Genomic DNA, 23432 nt, shown 5'->3' with positions numbered 1-23432 from the left:
TTATTTAATGGTTAAATGATTCCCTTTTCTCTGTAATAATAAAACAGTACCTGTACTTGATCCCAACTAAGATATAATTAATCCTTATTGGGGGCAGAACAGCCCTATTGGGTTTATTTAATGGTTAAATGATTCCCTTTTCTCTGTAATAATAAAACAGTACCTGTACTTGATCCCAACTAAGATATAATTACCCCTTATTGGGGGCAGAACAGCCCTATTGGGTTTATTTAATGGTTAAATGATTCCCTTTTCTCTGTAATAATAAAACAGTACCTGTACTTGATCCCAACTAAGATATAATTACCCCTTATTGGGGGCAGAACAATCCTATTGGGTTTTTTAATGTTTAAATGTTTTTAAGGTATGGGGATCCAAATTACAAAAAGACCCCTTATCCAGAATGTGTGGGATCTGGGGGACAACACACCTTAGATTGTAAGCTCCACTGGGGCAGGGGCTGATGGGAATGTAATAGGGACATTAGATTGTAAGCTCCACTGGGGCAGGGACTGATGGGAATGTGATAGGGACCTTAGATTGTAAGCTCACTGGGGCAGGGGCTGATGGGAATGTGATAGGGACCTTAGATTGTAAGCTCCACTGGGGCTGGGGCTGATGGGAATGTAATAGGGACATTAGATTGTAAGCTCCACTGGGGCAGGGGCTGATGGGAATGTGATAGGGACCTTAGATTGTAAGCTCCACTGGGGCTGATGGGAATGTAATAGGGACATTAGATTGTAAGCTCCACTGGGGCAGGGGCTGATGGGAATGTGATAGGGGCCTTAGATTGTAAGCTCCACTGGGGCTGGGGCTGATGGGAATGTAATAGGGACATTAGATTGTAAGCTCCACTGGGGCTGGGGCTGGGGCTGATGGGAATGTAATAGGGACATTAGATTGTAAGCTCCACTGGGGCAGGGGCTGATGGGAATGTGATAGGGACCTTAGATTGTAAGCTCCACTGGGGCAGGGACTGATGGGAATGTGATAGGGACCTTAGATTGTAAGCTCCACTGGGGCTGGGGCTGATGGGAATGTAATAGGGACATTAGATTGTAAGCTCCACTGGGGCAGGGGCTGATGGGAATGTAATAGGGACATTAGATTGTAAGCTCTGCTGGGGCAGGGACTGAAGGGAATGGTGTATAATCTCAGTACAGCACTGCTGAATATGTTGTTGCTATATAATTAATAATGATGCAAATGCAGTACTTTTGCTGTGTTTACTATGTGCTGCCTGGTTGCATGGACTCTCTTGCTGTAAAACAAGGGTGCCCAATAATGTTGGCAAAATGAATTGTTTGCCTATGACCCAGAATGGTGTGCAGTGCTATTTGTGCATATATTGGAGATTGTTTTTCTCCTCTTTGTCTGCATTCTTCCAAGTAAAATCAGATGTGGCATTTTGCTTTATGACAGGGATTTTAGATACACAATCTGAGGGCAAGGGTCTCACAGACTCTGCTCATTTACTGCAATGACGTCTGGCAAAGGGAGAGGAAATCTTAGAAACCCCCGGAATAGCTTGGAAACCTTTTTATTCTTTTCATTCAGAAATGTATGTAGCCTAAAATCTCTAATTTAGAAGATGCCAAACTGTGGAGTTAAGAGGCCAGACTGCAGCTAAGTGAATGTGGTGGTAGTATGGCAGCCTGAAGGCCAGTGAGGGGGGGGGAAGAGTAGTCTTATTTCCCTGGCTAGGGGCATTAACTATAGCGTTTTCATGTACCTGTTACTTTGCTATAAGCTAGAGGGACTTATCCAAATTGGCCCACAAGAGGGGTTGGAAAATATTGTAAGGGACAAAAAAAAATAAAAATATAACATGCTCCATACATAGTAGTACTACCTACATAAAGATACAGATACCTACATACATATGGGTCAAGCAAGCATTCTGCATGTTCATTGCAGTTAATAGAGCTTTTCCAGCACAAACAGATAATTTATATTTAATTTTGAAATTTCCCATGGGGCTAGCCATATTCTTCATTTCCCAGGGTGCCACAGCCATGTGACCTGTGCTCTGATAAACTTCACTCACACTTTACTGCTGCGCTGCAAGTTGGAATGATATTACCCCCCCCCAGCAGCCGATCAGCAGAACAAGGAGCAAGATAGCAGCTCCCAGTAGGTATCCGAATAGGAGTCAATAGTAAGAAATCCAAGGTCCGGCTTGGGACTCCTCCAGTTACATGGGAGTAGGAGAAACAATAGGTTAGCTGAAAGCAGTTCTAATGTGTAGCGCTGGCTGAAAGCTCAGACTCAGGCACAATGCACTGAGATGGCGCCTACACACCAATATTACAGCTACAAATACATTTGTTGGTTCAAGAATAAAAGTTTAAATGGCAGAGGGAATTATTTGCTATGTATTTATTTATTTGCATGACAGTATCCCTAATGAATAAGCAGCTGGGTTGGGGAAGTCCAATGCTAAGCGTTGAAGAAACATGAGCAAGAAAGCATGCAGTGTAAAATCTATTTAGTCAACCCAATTTTGGAGCTTCTTGGGTGCCTTCATCAGGCTTAGGACAAGGCTAATGGCAGCAGAAGATAGAAGCAGGGTCCCAGCAATCAGGCTGCCCTTTCCACTCTCTGAGCCAAGCTCCTTCCCCTTTTGCTTTAATGAGAAATAGCTCCTGGGTGTCACACTGCATTACTATTAACCTCTTATTCACTATAAGCCTGCTGCCGGTGGCTTTCTGCAATTTTTGGGTTTGACCTTTGTTTACGGCCCAGCTCATAACAAGGGTGTATATGTATGCGAATGCAGTTCTTTATCAGCTATTTATGTGCCTGTCTGAGTAGCCGAACCACCCAGCAGCAAAGTCTTCCTGTTATTCACACCTTGGCACTTGCTTTGTCACCTAATTCATATTATACTGACTAATATACCCACTCTCCTTATAACGGGAAACTCTCAATCATTACAGTTATCGTATTGAGACCCAACTTCTTATTCACATCAGTTATAGGAAGTCCCTGTCCCTTACAGGTAATAACATACATTTGGGGCCTGCAGCTCAGGGAGGACAGAGGGAAATAAGTTTTTGGAATGATGTAATAGGTAGGTGTGGCTTGTGTGCAAGCGCTATATGCATCACTCTATATATTATACCACATACAGAAACAATCGGGCAATTTCAAGTACAAATATATTCTGCTGTTTTAAGTTTTGCAACGTGTATTTGACAATGCAACGGGCCACTATACCTTTATTTTCAAAACCTTTCCCTTTGTAGTCATGTAATGGAATTACATGGTTTCAGTAATATTAACATGTATTTATAAAGCGCCAACACGCTGTACGTGCTACTGGACTCGGCATAGAATTTGCCTTGTCCTATTGTATTGTACTGAGTATAGCAGCCAAGTGGGTGTGGTCTAACATTTGGCGGCATGCATTGGTGGTTTTTTTTTTTTTTTTTTAAAGGATACGGTCATGATATTTATGGGGTACTTTTTATTTCTAAATGACACTGTTTACATAGCAAATAATTCACTCTACCATTTAAGATGTTATTAAACCAACAAATGTATTTGTAGCTGTAATATTGGTGTGTAGGCGCCATCTCAGTGCATTGTGCCTGAGTCTGAGCTTTCAGCCAGCGCTACCCATTAGAACTGCTTTCAGCTAACCTATTGTTTCTCCTACTCCCATGTAACTGGAGGAGTCCCAAGCCGGACTTGGATTTCTTACTATTGAGTGCTATTCTGATACCTACTGGGAGCTGCTATCTTGCTCCCTTCCCATTGCTCTGCTGATTGGCTGCGGGGAGGGGGATATAACTCCAACTTGCAGCACAGCAGTAAAGTGTGACTGAAGTTTATCAGAGCACAGGTCACATGGCTGTGGCACCCTGGGAAATGAAGAATATGGCTCTGCCCAGGCCACTGGAATACAACTAATTGTGCCCAACTGGAAGCACAGTATGTTGGTGCCTTTAGTTAGAGCTTAGTTAATTACACTCAGCATTTTTCCATTACTTGTCATTAAGGTGAGAAAGAATGAATAGTTCTAGTCATGGAAAGGAAAGAAACTTAGGGACCACTATAGCCTTGTGTCATGAATCCATCTGAACTGTTTCTAAATCTCTATTGTAGACATTAAAGAACAACCTGTGGAGGAGGGAGCAGCGAGTGACGCAGCCGGCATCGCACAGCTAACACCCGCCCTGCAACATTCGTTATTGGAGGAGTCCGAGCGCTCCACTGCCTCTGTTGGAGTCCAAGCCAAAACCAGGTCTGTGTTATTGTCAAAACTGCTGCTGAGTCAGGGCTTTGGGGCTAGGGGAAATAATAAAGCAGAGAATTCTGGGAGTTGGAGCTGCGCTACAAAGCAATAGCAGCCTGCACGAGCAGCTGACAACGAGAGCTAGATGTCTTAATTAGTTAGATATTGGGTGGGGGTGAAGAGAGACACCCTCCTACACTCTGTCTCTTAGTTCACAGTTGGGTGTGTTGTACATTGTTACATTATTTCTTATGAAATCTATACAACATTGGCCTGAAAGAATCTGATTATATATAATATCTCTAATAATATCTATATATGACTTGCCTTTTCTGTAAAGAGGTTTTTTTTATCTTGAAATTCACTTTGAGTTAGAGGGGCAAGACAGCCCCTTTGGCCGCCTTTACAGTAATACATGTTATTGATCATTCCCTACATTGAAATTAAATGCAACACAAGGAAATAAGGCAATAGACTTTGTGGTTTGCAAAAATGAGCAGTAAAATATACAGAGGAAAGGAAAAGTTGCACAATAAATAAAGCAATTTTTCTGAATTAACTTTAAAGCACTCTGTCCTTTCATGTATTTTGTTTTGATTTTACTCGTTTAATTTTCTTAAAGAAAACATTGATTAATTACCATCAGCAGAAAGGGAAAGGATCAGGAGCAAATGATTCCTCCATTCATTACTAGGTTGCGCAACCATCAAAGCAACAACGGAACCCACCAATTGCATGACTTAAGAACAGGGGCATCAACCTTGTGGCCATATGTGAAGTCGCTGGGGGTTGCAGCATACAGGCTGAAAGGTTGGGAGCCTGAAATCCTTGCTATGCACTCTCACACAAGGGCTGCTAGATACTATCTAAAGTCCCTTTATATTGATTTCTACAAGCAGTGGGGAAATTCAACCTTGGTTAATTTCCCATTCCAGACAAATTTAACCAAAGTTTTCTGTATGTTCCCTATGGATCACTTTGTTGATGTGACTGGGAGTATACGGAACTGATATAACAACACAGTGGGAGCAGACATGTCGAGTCCCCAGCCAATAATATTTTAGATTTTTCTCAGTGCCATTCCCTTTTGTGTAATTATCAAGTGCTAATGTTTTATGATCCGGAACGGTTCACCCCTAGATGTTTTGCTTTACCATTTTAATTTGAAATTGATCTCTAATTTTTTGTATGGCGGGGAAGATTTATATTAAAGGAAAAGTAACACTAAAAATTTTTAACTAGAAAATCTATTCTACCCTCCCCCAATAATTGCCCTATCCTGAAAACCATTAGTTATTTTGAATGCTTTAGTAGAAAATACCTGAAAAAAACTTGGCTTCCTGTCATTTGAACAAAGGCGATACCGGGGAAAGTATCAGGAGATGCATCAACTATGCGGTGATCGATTGATCGAGCCTAGCCTGACTTCTGTAGGAAGGAGTCAGGCTAGGCTCGATCAATCGACCGCCGAATTTTTAGTGTTACTTTTCCTTTAAGGGCTTCGGATTTATCCCTCAAATCAGATAATTTAGCAAAAGTGGTCAGTGTTTCATATACGTGTGGGTGATATGGGGAAATCCAAATACTGCTAGAACCTTCTGTAAGTATGGCCGTGATAAAGTGCCAAAGGCCTTTTTTGGGAAGAGGGACAATGGCCCTTTAAGATTTTTACTTTGTCTGTTTTTGAGCCTTTTTAACTGCCTGCTGTAGGATGAGTGCCAGCTATTTTGCTATGGCTATATGCTATAAACCAGGGGTCCTCAACCTTTCTTACTTGTGAGCCTCAGTCAAATGTAAAAAGACTTGGAGAGCAACACAAGCACCATAAAAGTTCATGGAGGAGCCAAATAAGGGCTGTGATTGGCTATTAGGGGCCTCTATGCACCCTATCAGCTTACAGGGGCTTTATTTGGTAGGAAATCTTGTTTATGCGTACGGCCCTACCTGTCAGTGCAGGACGACTGGGTTAAGTTCTCCTCTCTGGAGGCAGGACAAACTCTAATGAATGAATGAAACTCCTCCTCTTCCTGTGTCTCCCTCTCTGGTCAGTTTTTAGTTTGTCCTGCTCGGAGATAGGACGCATTTTCAACCTCCTCACAAGAATTAGCAATATTATCAACCAGTAAGGATTTCCAAGGTGAGCCCTGTTAAGAAAGTGTGCTCCCTCAGAAATCACCTCAATACTTCTATCATTCCATTTTGGAAACCAACTACTTCCAAATTGAAGCAGCTACAGCTGCCTAAACGTGAGCCCCCACTGGTGTGTGCTCCGTTAATCATCTGGCCAGGTTACACCTGCTAGTGTGAGCCCCCATGGAACGTGTGCCGCTCCACTGCCAGCTCCAGCGCGTCTATCAGGTAAGACAGCGCTAGCAGCGTGAGCCCCCCTCCTTCCTACTGGGCGCGTTGCTCCGCTGCATACTCTGCCTTAGTTGCATTTTCCTGGCGTTGAGCCCCTTCGTGGCGCGCTCCGCACTAGGGCTACCGGCCGCCTCCAAGGTCCCCTGCCTTCTGGATAAGGCGCTCACGTCCTGGCGCGTCTCTCTGCGGCGCGGGAGGGTGACGTCATCAGACCGCGCGACTTCGCTTCGCGCGCTCTGCTGGAAGGGGATGCAACGGCAGGTAACACAGCAGCCAGAAAGTTTATTCTGCACACTGTTTAATACAGGATTCCTCTATATGTTACCTGACCATATATAATTCATCCACAGCTTAACCACTTATCACCATAATGGCATCCAAAGAGCTGTTGGAACTTATAGAGGACCTGTCCTCTCAGAAAGAAGCAGATAATGTACCTAAGCATAAACTGGCCAAAGTCCCTAAAAAGAGACTCAGGAAGAGAGATCCTTCTCCTCCTAAATTACCTAAAATGGCAAGGCGGCAGCAAACTATTGAGTCCGACACAGACACAGCCCTGGCTCACTCACTCACCACTACTGCCTTAATTCATGCCACACAGGACTCTCCTAGTCCCCATCAAAATTCTCCAGGCCCATCTAGTCCTACTACTAGCCCTCGGCCCGAGCCACACTCTATTCCACCTAATCCTGAAGCTGCGCCAGTAAAAGATTTTTATCAATTTATAGATTGGCTACAGGATCATATAAATACCTCGGTACAGCAGGCAGTGTCTGCTCAAACCCAATCTAAGGTACAACCAAGTACTAGTGCCCAAACCGCATCAGTCACCATATCTTCCCAATCCGATTCAGTATCTGACTCAGAGTCTAGCAGAAGTGCCTCTTCGCAATACAGTGACTCCCAATCAGATGAGGAATCGACTATCAAACAACCAGACGATATCAAAGCTATTTTAAGACATCTATATGACACACTCGAAATTAAACAAGTCAATCCACCTCTTTCAAAGATAGACAAAGTGTTGGGCAATGCCCCAAAAAAATCCAGATCTTTCCCCACTAGCAAATCCATTTTACAGTCAATTACGGAAGAATGGTCAGACCCAGATAAACACAATTCCATTTCCAAACAACTAATATGCAAATTCCCAGTAGCAGACGAACTCGCACAAGTCTGGGACAAGTCACCTAAAGTAGATTCTGCCATTGTACGCCTCTCTAGGAATACCACACTTCCTTCAGAGGATGCGGGTTCCTTTCGGGACCCCATGGATAGGAAGATAGAATCAGCACTAAAAAGAGACTTCCTACACTCAACGGCAATATTGCGCCCAGCCTCGGCAGCTCTCAGCGTAGCCCGCACAGCCAAATTCTGGTGCCAAGAATTAAAAAAATCGCAGGATTCCGCAGAATTAGACAAGTTAGGACTGGCCTTCTCATTTCTTGGCGAAGCATCCTTAGAAATGGCAAAAATGGCGACCAAAGCTTCGGCGGCGGCAATAGCGGCGAGGAGAGCCTTGTGGCTCCGTCAGTGGTCAGGCGACACGGCCTCCAAAAACAGACTAGTGTCCCTCAAATTCGAGGGCACTCAACTATTCGGACCAGAACTGAAAAAGATAATTTCAGACGTGACCGGGGGAAAAGGCTCCTTTCTACCTCAAGCCAAAAAGAATAGAAGAGAAAGAAACCCACAAACGGAACTATCATCACCGCTCCTGGACCCCCTACAACAGATCATCCAATCGAGGTAGACAGAACTCCAACCAGTTCAACACGAGGCGACAGAAGACATGGCAGCCTCACTCCAAAACCACCAGGAAAGGTGGACCACCTAAATCACAAGATTCCTGACTAACAACTCAAACAGATCCAGCGGTAGGGGGCAGACTCAAACAATTCACCACAGCCTGGCAGGAGTCCACGAAAGATCCCTGGGTTCTCAGAATCATCTCAGAAGGATTAAGAATATACTTCACCAAATACCCACCGGTCACAAGAGTAGTGCCTTCCAAATTATCCACGGACACCGCAAAAGCGTCAGCAACACTACTCATACTACAGGATCTCCTACAAAAAAACGTCATCACTCCAGTCCCCACCGAGGAATACTTCCAAGGATTCTATTCGAATCTATTTTTGGTTCCGAAGAAAGACGGCGGATATCGCCCAGTCCTCAACCTTCATCCCCTCAACAAATTCGTCAAATATCAGAGATTCAAAATGGAAACCATTCGCTCCATAACCGCGGCACTACCAGAGGCAGCCTTCATGACAAAGGTAGACCTCAAAGATGCATACCTGCACATACCGATCCACTCAGTCCACCAGAAATTCCTCAGGTTCTACTTGAATCATACACACTACCAATTCCAGGCCATGCCATTCGGGCTGACCTCAGCACCCAGAGTCTTTACCAAGGTTCTGGGAGCCCTGGTAGCAAAGATCCGTTCTCAGGGAGTGCACATATATCCATACTTGGACGACATTCTCATCTACGCGAACACGGCAACCAAAGCAAGGAGAGACACAGAATTATGCATCCAACACCTGACATCACACGGCTGGTTAATAAACCACCAAAAGAACATCCTGATCCCACAACAGGTCATGCCCTTCCTGGGAATGATAGTGGACACAGTCCAACAACGAATTTTCCTAACACAGGAAAAGATATCAAAGATCCAGTCACTTACCGGTCAGATTCAACAGCGACCGACCACTGCTTTCATGATACTACAGCTATTAGGACTGATGGCCACATCCTTAGATGCAGTACCCTTCGCACGATACCACATGAGACCAATGCAGAGGGAATTCTGAGATTATGGAACAAAGACCACAAGGATCTGTCTCAAAAAATTCCCCTATCCAATCGGGTTCACATCAGCCTTCAATGGTGGTCCCTTCAATCCAACCTAGCACAGGGCAAACCGTGGCGCCTACCGGACCCGGAAGTGATCTCAACAGATGCGAGCCTCAAAGGTTGGGGAGCAACCTGGAAGCACCTAACTTGTCAGGGCCTCTGGTCTTCACAGGAAAAGAAGCTACATATAAATGTCCTGGAAATTCGGGCCATTTACAGAGCAATCACTTATTGGTCAATAGACCTACAACGGTCTCACATCAGAATACAGACGGACAACAGCACAGCAGTAGCTTACCTCAACAGGCAAGGTGGTACACGAAGCACTGCAGCCATGCAGGAGATTTCCCACATCATCCAATGGGCAGAAGCCAGAGCGACCCACATATCAGCCATATACATCCCAGGTCTCCTGAACTGGCAGGCGGATTACCTGAGCCGGAATACGCTAGACCCAGGGGAATGGCACCTCCAAACAACGGTGTTTCACAACCTAACAGACAAGTGGGGCACCCCATCAGTGGACGTCATGGCGTCCAGGCTGAACGCACAACTACCACGCTTCTTCTCCAGGATCAGGGACCCAAAGGCAGAAGCTGTAGACGCCTTGGCTACTCCCTGGTCTTTTCCAATGGCGTACGCATTCCCACCGATACCAATGATCCAGAGACTTCTCAACAAAGTCCGCCAGGAAGGAGTCCTCACAATCTTGATAGCACCGAGATGGCCGAATCGCACTTGGTTTGCGGACATAATGACAATGTCAGTGGACCATCTCACACTGCCGCTGTCACCAGACCTACTCACACAGGGTCCAGCTTGGTTTCCAGACCTCCACAAGCTACATTTGACGGCTTTTCTCTTGAAACCGACATTTGGAAACAGAAGGGATTCCATCCGTCAGTAATCACAACTCTCCTAGCGGCCAGGAGACCTTCCACAAACAGAGCTTATTACAGAGTATGGCGAATATTTCTTTCATGGTGTACCTCCAACAACCTTAATTGGAAGAACTGCACCTCTCCGCACATTCTCCAATTCCTTCAAAACGGATTTGACATGAACCTCAGCATTACGTCCCTTAAGGTCCAAACTTCGGCCCTAGCAGCCCTTTTTCACAAACAGTGGGCAATGATACCAGAAGTCAGACTCTTCTTCCAGGCACTACAACGGATCAAACCTACAATAAGGGATCCTACTCCATCTTGGGATTTAAACCTGGTCCTAGCCTACTTACAGCACAAGCCGTTTGAACCATTAGAATCCACGAATCTAAAAGATCTCACACTAAAGACGGTATTTCTGATGGCAATAGCTTCCGCTAGACGGGTCTCAGAGCTCGCAGCACTCTCTAGCAAATTCCCTTGGTTAAAATTCCATCAAGATAAAGCAGTACTTCGTACCAATCCATCCTTTATTCCCAAAATGGCAACTACCTTCCACCTGAATCAGGAAATAGTAATTCCAGCCCTCAAGGTAGACCATAGAGACAATGAGGGTACTATAGCAAACACTCTGGACCCAGTCCGAGCCCTTAAGGAATATATCCACAGAACCCAAAGTACGAGACAGTCAGACTCTCTATTTATTCTCTTTGGAGGACCAAGAGCCGGGTTTCCAGCCTCAAAACGCTCAATAGCGAGATGGCTCATGCTACTCATATCAGAGGCCTACAAAAAGGCGGGTAGACCTACCCCTATGACAATAAGAGCACACACAACCAGGAAAGTCAGTACCTCCTGGGCACTTTATCACGAGGCATCCCTAGAGACTATCTGTCAAGCGGCCACTTGGTCGTCTCCGCATACTTTTACAAAGTTCTACAAATTCGACGTTTTCAACTCTGCACCTGCTGAATTTGGTAGAAAAGTGCTACAATCTACAAAGACACCTTAACTACCCACCCTTTTTCATTTTAGGACGGCTTTGGGACATCCCCAGTCGTCCTGCACTGACAGGTAGGGCCGTACGCATAAAAGGAGATTTTCTTACCTGATAAATCCCTTTTGCGTAGGCCCGTACTGTCAGTGCAGCATCCCACCCTTGTGGCGGTGCCATATTAACAAAGTTTAAAAAGTTGACTGTTAATACACAAGTTGAATAAAAAGTTAAAATTGTTCATGCACCAGTGTCTCCAGCACAGACGTTACAACAAAACTGACCAGAGAGGGAGACACAGGAAGAGGAGGAGTTTCATTCATTCATTAGAGTTTGTCCTGCCTCCAGAGAGGAGAACTTAACCCAGTCGTCCTGCACTGACAGTACGGGCCTACGCAAAAGGGATTTATCAGGTAAGAAAATCTCCTTTTTTATTCAACCAAAACTTGCCCCCAAGTCAGGAATTCAAAAATAACTCCCTGGTTTGGGGGCAGTGAGAGCAACATCCAAGGGGTTGGTGAGCAACATGTTGCCCCTGAGCCACTGGTTGGGGATCACTGATATTAACCATGCCTCCCAAGCTTTACACTTGTACATATTTCTTAATCAGTACAGGGTATGTTTTACCTTTAAGGAATAGCAGGGCCCCGTTTATGCTGTGAGGAGGGAGACGTTCAGATGCCCCTGCTACAGCAAATTCAGTGTGTGTGTGTATATAAAGTGTGTGTGTGTGTGTGTGTGTGTGTGTGTGTGTGTGTGTAGGGGGAAAGAGGATTCAGTGATCTCATGATCCTTGTTTTCCGCTGGATCTCGCTAATAATGAAATGTGTTTAGCTTATAAAATATTTACAGATTTACTTAAACTGCAGCTTCCATAAACAAATGACATAATAGGAGTTCATTTTCCAAGCGTTTCACTATTTGCCATGATAACTAACAGCTGACTCAACATAGAATATGTTATTAAATGCTTCATCTTCATTTTCCATAATTGCTTAGCATTTTAATCAGAAAAGGATATTCTAGGACAATTCGCCATTGCTCTTCATTTTTTATCATTCGTGTTTTTTTTTTTCATTATTTGTTCAGCTTTGTATTTCAGCAGCTGTGTCATTGCTAGGGTCCATATTACCCTATCAACCAGGGAGTGGTTTGAGTGAGAGACTGGAATATGAATAGGAGAGGGTCTTCTTTGATTTGCCTTCATCACAATTCATCGGCCCTTTGTTGGTCATCTTGTGCTCTTGTGTGTTATGTATGTTTATAAAGGAATTGCAATGCATCAATAAATACTCATGCATTTAGGTAATTATATCAAGCTTAGTGTATGTATGTATATCTTTATTTATAAAGAGCTACTTATGTACGCAGCGCTGTACAGTAGAATTCATTAATACAGACAGGGGGGTTAAAGATAATGGATAAATACAAAGTACAACAATAAATACAAAGTGCAGTTGCAATAAGAGTCAGAAACACAAGATGAAGGAGGTCCCTGCCCCGTAGAGCTTACAATCTATATGGGAGGGGTAACTAACAGACACAAATAGGCAAATATAAGTGCTATAGGTCACAGTGGGTGACATTACAGTATAAGTATGTAGTGCAATAGGATAGCTTTCCGATTGTAGGTAAGTTTGTCTGGATCTGTATTAAACAGAACAGTTAAAGGAATACTGTCATGGGAAAACATTTTTTTTCAAAACCCATCAGTTAATAGAGCTTCTGCAGCAGAATCCTGCATTGAAATCTGTTTTTCCCATGGGGCTAGCCATAGTCTTCATTTCCCAGGGTGCCACAGCCATGTGACCTGTGCTCTGATAAACTTCACTCACACTTTACTGCTGCGCTGCAAGTTGGAGTGAAATCCCACCCCCCCCCACCCCCTCCCAGTAGCCGATCAGCAGAACAATGGTAAGGGAGCAAGATAGCAGCTCCTAGTAGGTATCAGAATAGCACTCAATAGTAAGAAATCCAAGTCCGGCTTGGGACTCCTCCAGTTACATGGGAGTAGGAGAAACAATAGGTTAGCTGAAAGCAGTTCTAATGTGTAGCGCTGGCTGAAAGCTCAGACTCAGGCACAATGCACTGAGATGGCGCCTACACACCAATATTACAACATACCTTCTGTATTAGCATAGCTGACCAAGTAGAGAGCTAATTGTGCACAATGTATATCTGTAAATAGGTAGGACTTGGGGATAGATGACGTTCATGCCTTGTTGACATAGTTGACCAGATTTCTATACATTGTTCATGAAAGGCAAGAGCTGGGCAGAGCTTGGGTGTACAGCCTAGCCCATATGCTGTCAGTGTTCGCATCATAGGCCAGTACCACTGAGGCCATCTAAAGGCTGCCGTACCTGATGTGGCTGCTACTATAAAGTCAGTTGAAATTATAATTACTCTTGATTTCCAGCTAGCTTCTGAGAAGGTGATCGGATTGTAGTCATAGCTTTGCCTAGTCTCAGGTTAGCTGCCCATAGCCTCCCTCATTAGTTCCCATAACCATCCTATTATGTTTGTTATAAGAAACCAGAAGGGTCCATGAAATAGTAAACAGGGAGCTGTGGTTTGATTTTATTGGTTGGCATGGTCAGATAAACAGTGCTGAAAACTGACTACTCCATGTACAAAGACAAACCCCCCCCTAAGCGACAGCCTAGATATTCCCTATACTAAACACAGTTGTAGAGGGTAATGCTATGGGTATAGATGGGCTTTTAGACAAGAACATTCCCATAAGGTTTTGTTGGGGCGTCCCATTTCTGTTGCCCAATCTGAATGTTGCCTGTCCTGCCAATAAATGCTTTAAATTGTGCCCCAGTCAGAGTAAAGAAGTGGAGCCCCCTATTCTGCAAACTGCGTATCCTTCTCTGCGCTGGGGGCTTAGAGCCATCACTTCCAGTCACTCATGCTAAAAACAAGGCAAAGGGTCCTTCTAATGGCAGTGATTTCCCTGGGGATTTGTCTTCTTCATCATGTGCCTTCCAAAATGTATTCTATGCAACAAGCTTCTCGTATGACCAGTGACCAAAGTCTCTGGCCCTGTGCTTAAAAGGCCAGTTACATAAATTAGAAATGCATTTATTCATGCTTAGCACTACATTTTGATAGCCAGAGTATATTTTTCATAATTTATAGCATACATAAATCCTTATTTCAAACATTTTGCTCGTCTTTGGGGTTTAGGTCATCAATATTTATTGTCTAGAATGAAGGAAGGCAGTCTGTTACTGAATGGATGGGGATTTTCTGTATAAAGCAGGCCAAAGATGTCTGCCGTTGGATAACTGATAAGCACTGAGAATTAGAAATCCAGTTAGACAGAAAACCTTTTATTCAAGCACTGGGTATGAGTAAATTAGTTGGGATCAAGTACAGGTACTGTTTTATTATTACAGAGAAAAGGGAATCATTTAACCATTAAATAAACCCAATAGGGCTGTTCTGCCCCCAATAAGGGGTAATTATATCTTAGTTGGGATCAAGTACAGGTACTGTTTTATTATTACAGAGAAAAGGGAATCATTTAACCATTAAATAAACCCAATAGGACTGTTCTGCCCCAATAAGGGGTAATTATATCTTAGTTGGGATCAAGTACAGGTACTGTTTTATTATTACAGAGAAAAGGGAATCATTTAACCATTAAATAAACCCAATAGGGCTGTTCTGCCCCAATAAGGGGTAATTATATCTTAGTTGGGATCAAGTACAGGTACTGTTTTATTACCACAGGGAAAAAGGAAATCATAGTAACATAGTAACATAGTAAGTTGGGTTGAAAAAAGACATACGTCCATCAAGTTCAACCATAATGCCTATATATAACCTGCCTAACTACTAGTTGATCCAGAGGAAGGCAAAAAACCCCATCTGAAGCCTCTCTAATTTGCCACAGAGGGGAAAAAATTCCTTCCTGACTCCAAGATGGCAATCGGACCAGTCCCTGGATCAACTAGTACTAAGAGCTATCTCCCATAACCCTGTATTCCCTCACTTGCTAAGAATCCATCCAGCCCCTTCTTAAAGCTATATAATGTATCAGCCAGCACGACTGATTCGGGGAGGGAATTCCAGAACCTCACAGCTCTCACTGTAAAAAATCCTTTCCGAATGTTTAAATGGAACCTCCCTTCTTCTAAACGGAGTGGGCACCCACTCCGTTTAGAAGAAGGGAGGTTCCATTTAAACATTCGGAAAGGATATTTTACAGTGAGAGCTGTGAGGTTCTGGAATTCCCTCCCCGAATCAGTCGTGTCCGTTGGAAGGACCTACTGGTAAATAAAACATTAGAAAGGTTATTATATGATCCCTTTATATATTTATACATAGTTATCATGTCACCTCTTAAGCGCCTCTTCTCCAGTGTAAACAGACCCAACTTGGCCAGTCTTTCCCCATAACTGAGACTTCCCATACCCTTTACCAGCTTAGTTGCCCTTCTCTGGACCCTCTCTAACTCAGTAATGTCCCGTTTGAGCACTGGAGACCAAAACTGAACAGCATATTCTAGATGGGGCCTTACCAGCGCTCTGTAAAGGGGAAGAATAACCCCCTCCTCCCGTGAATCTATACCCCTTTTAATACAGCTCAAAACCTTGTTTGCCCTTGCAGCTGCTGCCTGGCATTGCTTGCTACAGCCAAGTTTATTATCTACAAGGACTCCAAGATCCTTCTCCATTATGGATTTGCCTAGTGCAGTCCCATTAAGGGTATACGGGGCTTGCATATTTTTACATCCCAGGTGCATGACCTTATTTATCCACATTAAATCTCATCTGCCACTTATCCTATACCTGTAATGCCAAATGGAGAGCTGCTGAAGAAAAAGCTAAATAACTAAAAACCCAGAAAAAATGAAGACCAATTGCAGATTGTCTCAGAATATCAATGTCTACATCATATAATAAGTGAATTTAAAAGTGAACTACCCCTTTAAAAAGCCTGGTCTTTGCTTGTTCTCTGCATCTAACGGTTTATTTTCCCTTTTATTTTAGTGAACAACTTTGCGCCTTTTGTTATTGTGGAGAAAGAAGTCTCTTGGGTCAGGGAGAACTGAAGCTGTTTAGGCCAACGCCAGGCTTTCCTCTGCCATGGAAAACACATTCAGAGACGACGGACACTGAGAGCAATGATGAGACATGCAAAAACAGCGGAAGGACAGAGAAACAAAGAGGGCCAAGAAAGTAAGCACTGCTTATTCACCCTGCCAAAAGCTACATTAGAATTGGATTGGTCACTCAGAGCTGCTACTTGCAGCTGCCCAGATAGCGTTCTTGTTGCTTTCTCTGGGGTCACAACAGACTGCAAATAGGTTCCATTGCTTCTAATGACATAAGCAGCCACTACTCACCCCATGTGACATAGAGGGACAATAAACCTGTGTTCAACCTGTGCCAGTAATGTGTGAAGACACACACAGCTACTAGTAGCAGCTACTTGTTGTTGCTACTAACACAGACACTGCTGATCATTTACTGATAACTGTCTCTACATGTGTTTTAGCAGAGGCAATTGTCTATGGCAGGGTATTTTCCGGTATTAAGTAGCTGTGAAATAGTAGCTGCTACTAAGTAGTTCTGTGTGTCTTCACCCTAAATAGGGTTTTACTGACAGTGGGTTCTGCTTTATCTTACATGTTACTAAAATACACAATGATTAATGAATAATACCATGAGTCTTCTATTATGTATATCCTTATAAATGGTGCTCAGTGGTTTTATCAGGGTGCTTAGTGATGTCACATGACCCGCTGACCCTTGTACATTCTGACAAATAATGTTCTTTCTACTATAAATTATTATGTCACCTATGATTTCCATGGCCTCTAAAACTCAGCCTGCAGCCTTATATTATTATTCCTTTTAATAAATGAGTGATACTCAGAGTTCCCTGTATAACTCAGCCTGCAGCCTTGTGCCTTTATATGGGCACAGAACCCCTCAGTGACTGCTAATATCCTTATCATTTACAGTAGGGGGTACATTATCCCTTATAATACATGAGTGATACTCAGAGTTCCCTGTATAACTCAGCCTGCAGCCTTGTGCCTTTATATGGGCACAGAACCCCTCAGTGACTGCTAATATCCTTATCATTTACAGTAGGGGGTACATTATCCCTTATAATACATGAGTGATACTTAGGGGCAGATTTACTAATCCACGAATGGGCCGAAAGTCCGAACGCGTTTTTTTCGTAATGATCTGTATTTTTGCGACTTTTTCGTATGTCCCGCGATTTTTTCGTTGCCGTTACAACTTTATCGTATAGTTTCTGCGACTTTTTCGTCGCCGTCACAAAAAAAAAAATCGGATTTGGTTTTTCTGCCGTTTACCATTGCTCAATATGAAAAAATCACAACGGCAATGAAAAAGTCACACAAAATACGATAAAGTCGTGACTGCAACGAAAAAATTGCACAAAATAGGAAAAAACGCGGCGGCGACGAAAAAGTCGCAAAATTTTTGTTTCCAATCTGATTTTTCCCATTCGGGATTCATGGATTAGTAAATGTGCCCTGTAGAGTTTCCTGTTTAACTTCCCTGCAGCCTTGTGCCTTTATATGGTCACAAAGCTCAGGTGGAGGAAAGTGGATTCTCTGCTTAGTGACTCTTTACCTGAATAGAGAGAAAACAGAGGGTCTTGTTATTACTATTATTACTACCGCGTTGTGGGACTGCTTGTTTTTGTTGCTCTGGTAGTAGTGTGCTTTGCCCCATAGAAATGCATAAACTAAAGTTGTGCCAAACTATTTTTATTTTCTGTGGTTTGATAGAAGTTTTTGGTGGTTATTACTCTTACAGCTGATTCAGTTTCTTATCCGTTTAATGTTCCATTCATTAATCACAATATAATCCTGATACCCATGTTTGGGGGGGAGAGATCTAAGTAGTTGTCTGAAAGCCAAATGCCTGACAAACCTTTTCTAATTTTTGTGTTGATGTTTCCTGAATGTGCGGCTTCCCCTTTACACGCCTCTAATTAGAATTAGACTTCGGGACAATCCCGGGGATTTAATCACAAAACACTATCCCCTTGTGGTTTTCAAACACCAAACTCCCAGCGAATGTTGAAGCAGTGCCAGTTTGCCTGGTAGCTGGGAAGAACCCACTGGGCCCCCTGCACACTGAGAAACTGCACGTCGTGCCTCCAGCTGCCACCAGTCTGGTGTTGGTATTTAACCATTATGATTGGGAGCCATTAGTCTGCAATCAGCGTCCCGGCTTCACTGCCTCCGCTCACTGCACAGGGGAATAAAAATCAGACTCTTGCCAGACTCTTAATTATCAAAAACATAAATCTCCCGACTAAGGATTCTTCCTTGTGACAGGGGAGGGGAGAGCCCACATCCAGCAGAGTTGTTTAGTTAATCTTTTGTGATGATAATTGAAAAACTCGATGGGGCAAAATCATCAGCGCTTTCTGCCTACAGTGAAATGGTTGCCATCAGCGTGCCGTGGGACTTTGCTTTAATTTATTGTGTTTGCACTAACATTTAATTAGCCGGGGCTGTATTGCGACACACTGGAGTAAATCTCTGCAAACTGGGGCCCATCTCGCGCTCTGACAGCTAAACTACTACCCGGTGCTGCTGATGGGAGCCGCTTGTGCCACCGCCCTGCTTTGCACTTCTTTCATTGGATTCCAGTCCCAGTCAGCAGGTTAGGCTTGGTTTGTTTTGCTTTCCTTGGACATGGGACAGGAATTGTAGTTCAAGAGCATCTAAGGGGCAGCAGCTTCTGCTTTGCAGCTTTATACTGTGGATATATTTAGTATGAGCCCACTTATTGGGGTATCTGTGACCAGGGGCTGGTCCTACCTAGCACTAACCGTTTGGGGAGAGAGACAAGGTAATTATAGAGACAGTTTCATCCATTGGCTGAGAATAAGGAAAGTTTAGTGATACCTAAGCTCCCACCCAAAAGAGACCAACTTCCAATTATAAATATATAGCTACAGGTATGGGATCCCTTATTCGAAAACCCGTTATCCAGAGAGTTCCGAATTATGGAAAGACCATCTCCCATAGACTCCATTATAAGCAAATAATTCTAATTTTTAAAAATAATTCCCCTTTCTCTGTAATAATAATACAGTACCTGTACTTGATCCCAACTAAGATATAATTACCCCTTATTGGGGGCAGAACAGCCCTATTGGGTTTATTTAATGGTTAAATGATTCCCTTTTCTCTGTAATAATAATACAGTACCTGTACTTGATCCCAACTAAGATATAATTACCCCTTATTGGGGGCAGAACAGTCCTATTGGGTTTATTTAATGGTTAAATGATTCCCTTTTCTCTGTAATAATAAAACAGTACCTGTACTTGATCCCAACTAAGATATAATTACCCCTTATTGGAGGCAAAATAATCCTATCTGGTTTAATTAATGTTTAAATAATTTTTTTAGTAAACTTAAGGTAGGAGATCTGAATTATGGTAAGACCCCTTATCTGGAAAACCCCAGGTCCTGAGCATTCTGGATAACAGGTCCCATACCTGTATAGATATAAGCTTTTCCATGGTATCTGCTAGTAGCCCCCCAACCCCATTTAATTCTCCCCACTGCATTCAGGGCATTGTGGGAAAAAGAATCTGGCTGGAGGAACACTGACTTCTACAATCTTCCGTAGTCAGGAAAGCAGTGAAGGACAGACAGATATTGCTTTCAATAGCACTGATTTTGGCTTGTTTCATACAATGTTGCAGTTTTATTTCAGAGGTTGTTTATTTTCCCCTCTCCATGGTCACGCACGTTGGCCCTGAGTAAATAATGATTGGTATAAATAATCAGTGGCAATATGTACACTCGGGGTCTAGTTGTGATCCCTGAGGCTTTGTGACTCCCACACACCTGCTAATAAATACCTAGAGAGTTAGTATGAGCTTACAGGGAGAACAGGAAGAGATTTTCTCTCTCAGACTTGGCTCCCAATGTGCGTGTCTGGCTGTGGGTCAAGCCCGGCGCTGCAGGGAGTGGGGATGTGCCTGACATTGCCAACTATGTGTGTGTGTGTCGGTTTCTCTCACCTGATCCCCAGCGGCACTCACTCACTCACTCATTCATTCAGCGCAGGTGGGTGTTGGCGCCAGTAGCTTCCCATTATAGTCGATGACAGGTGGAATGGCAGGCTGTGGGCAGATAGTACTAGCGGAGAGAATGCCACACGTTCCAGCAAAGCCCCCCTGTCATTTCACTAAATGTACATATCTGTTAATGTTGCATATGGCTCATATTGTAAATTGATTGATTGCTCTGGCAAGGAACAGTCAGTATGGCAGCCCCCAGGAATTGCAATAAAGCTCACTGTGCTGTGTAACCTGCTGCAATATATTGTATTTAAAGGAATACTGACACGGGAAAACATGTTTTCTTCAAAACCCATCAGTTAATAGAGCTTCTCCAGCAGAATCCTGCATTGTCATCTTTTTTTCAAAAACGCAAACAGATTTTTAGGGATGCACTGAACCCACTTTTTTGGGTTCGGCTGAATCCTAATTAGCGCTTAAAATTTTTTTCACCTGGCAATTTAACCCTTTCTGAATGCTAATTAGGATTAGGTTCACACGGAAGCTCGAACCGAATCCTGGATTTGGTGTATCCCTAGAAATTTTATGTGGGGCTTGCCATATTTTTCATTTCCCAGGGTGCCATAGCCATGTGACCGGTGCTCTGATAAACTTCAGTCACACTTTACTGCTGCGCTGCAAGTTGGAGTGATACCCCCCCCCCCCTCCCAGCAGCCAATCAGCAGAACAATGGGAAGGGAGCAAGATAGCAGCTCCCAGTAGGTATCAGAATAGCACTCAATAGTAAGAAATCCAAGTCCGGCTTGGGACTCCTCCAGTTACATGGGAGTAGGAGAAACAATAGGTTAGCTGAAAGCAGTTCTAATGTGTAGCGCTGGCTGAAAGCTCAGACTCAGGCACAATGCACTGAGATGGCGCCTACACACCAATATTACAGCTACAAATACATTTGTTGGTTCAAGAATAAAAGTTTAAATGGAAGAGGGAATTATTTGCTGTGTAACAGTGTCATTTAGAGATAAAATCACGACAGTATCTCTTGCTTGTAATGACAAGTTTCAGTTCTGTATGTATAGCATTACAGGGCAGTTATTAGAAGGGATTTCAGTGGTTTAATGGCGCGCTTGTGGGCTTTAAGCACACACTGTTTGGCAAGCTTGCGTATGAGTGGGTCACAAGGGCTTTTTTGGAAAGAGTGAAATTGATTTATCTGTGGGACCTGCCTAGTGTCCCTGTGTGCAGCTGATGTAATAGCTCTGAGCGCTGACATGGCTCTGGGCCAGTGCTGAGCCCCGGGGGCTCTCTTGTGTTGCTCACATCTGATTGGTTGTTAGGGCTGGAGTGGGGCCAGGGTTCATGATCAAGAGGGAGGTTGAAAGCAACAATAGCAAAAAAAAAAAAAAAGGGGATATTTCTTGCAGCGGCTCGCTGTGCCTGAGAGTGCTGTGTCATAGCCGGGAAAGGGCTCTGCTGCAGGCCACTGATTGGTGAATCTGGAGGGAGTGCATTCAGATGTATGTAAGCATCCCTCTCATTGGTAGGTGTTACACATTGTGTTTGTGTATAAAGCATGTCCTTACAAAGGGGATTCTGACCATAAACTGAACTTTTCTTGCCTTAAATGAACTTAATTATGAGGCAGAGAGCAGTGTTATTGGATAATTTGCAGTTGGTCTTTTTTCACTTTTAATTTTTTTTCTCGCATGAAACCCTGCACTACTGATAATCAGTCTCCTGTGAAAGTGGTTGCTTGTACCTGTTGGCTCCAGCATGGGAGTCCTTTGGAAATCAGCCTGAGCAAACTGAAGGCCGGCGGCTGGCTATGAATGCGGGTTGGAATGCAGTGTGCTCATCGCAATGTTTGCCGTACCAAGGAACTCCGGCGCTGTGCCCGGGATAAGCCCTGAAAGTGAAACTCGCACTTCTGCATCAGCGTACTGGTGTCGCAAGGAATCTATAGGGAGTATAATACACACAAACGTGCCATTTTATTCCAGTAAAATAGTATATTTGTGCTTTTCCTGCCTGCATGCTGTGGGATCTATTATCCAAAGTTTTATGGGACCCGGTATTTTCTGGGGAAGGGGTATTTCTGTAATGTGACCAAAAGGCTACTTAAAAAATAAATTTCAAAATAGTAGAATTTTTTAGCCACCAGCATAGATGTATGGCCCTTGGTTATTAACAAGTACAATATACTGGTTTATTATTATGGGAAGAAAGGTTAAAGAATGTTCAATAAATGATGGAAAACCTATTTTTGATGACAGAACAATCAATCTTGTGTTTTGGTTTATGGTTTAAATTTGTTTAAACCATATATCTTTAAAGGGAAAGAATAGGTGCAATCACTGGGGGGGGGGGAAGTAGGAAGTAGTGTTCTGGCTGTTATGTTAGACATTTGCCCTGTCTGTCTGTCTATTTTACCCAGTTTCATTTTTACACCGAACTGTTCCTTTCATGTCTTCAATGTGTTTCAAGCATTGCATTATGGAAAGGTCTTTTATCCGGAAGATTCCAGCCCCCTTGCAATTCTGTTGTTTCCCATTTCTCTAATGTTAAGTGTAAGCAATAGGGGAATATTGAGGTTAAGCCCTGTATAGGATGCTGTGGCTATTATAGCCTACTGGTTTTGTTCTAGTGAACTTAGTCTGTCTGAATTAACCCCCTGTGACTCCTTCCCTAGACACATGTTATTTTGGGGGAAAAAAATAATGAAAGCAGTGTTGGTATCTAGTAGCAATGCTTAGGAACATCGGGAATATGTGTGTGTGCCGAGTGCGTGTTACATTCACACCCCATAATGAGCAGCAACAGAGCAAAATGGCAGCTAATGTGCTTTCCCCAGACATCTGGATCATCCGGAGCCCACAGAGCAAGTGCTAACTGCCTGCTTGCACTCAGTGCCCCAGGCTGGCATGGCACAAAAGGTGCAAATGCTCATTTAACTAATGAGTTGGATAGAATGGAGGATGTGCTTTTCTACTGTTGAGAACTGCATGAGTCTAACCTACCCCTCCCTACAGTGAGCATATGGCAT

General features: G+C 43.4%; 1 protein-coding gene across 10 annotated transcripts in view; it reads left to right on the top strand.

The window, feature by feature from the left end:
• kmt2c (lysine methyltransferase 2C) overlaps positions 1–23432 on the top strand; it is a 129840-nt gene that overhangs the window by 32923 nt on the left and 73485 nt on the right. For all 10 annotated transcript variants that reach the window (XM_031904513.1, XM_031904514.1, XM_031904519.1 and 7 more), the window contains exons 3-4: positions 4114–4252; positions 16351–16539. In XM_031904513.1, coding sequence (XP_031760373.1) covers positions 4114–4252; positions 16351–16539 — 328 coding nt within the window. The remainder of the gene's footprint in view (positions 1–4113; positions 4253–16350; positions 16540–23432) is intronic.

The sequence above is a fragment of the Xenopus tropicalis genome, chromosome 6 (assembly GCF_000004195.4).
Source record: "Xenopus tropicalis strain Nigerian chromosome 6, UCB_Xtro_10.0, whole genome shotgun sequence".
Lineage (NCBI taxonomy): Eukaryota > Metazoa > Chordata > Amphibia > Anura > Pipidae > Xenopus > Xenopus tropicalis.
Note: the sequence above shows the minus strand (reverse complement) of the source record. Positions and strands in the feature narration are given on the sequence as shown.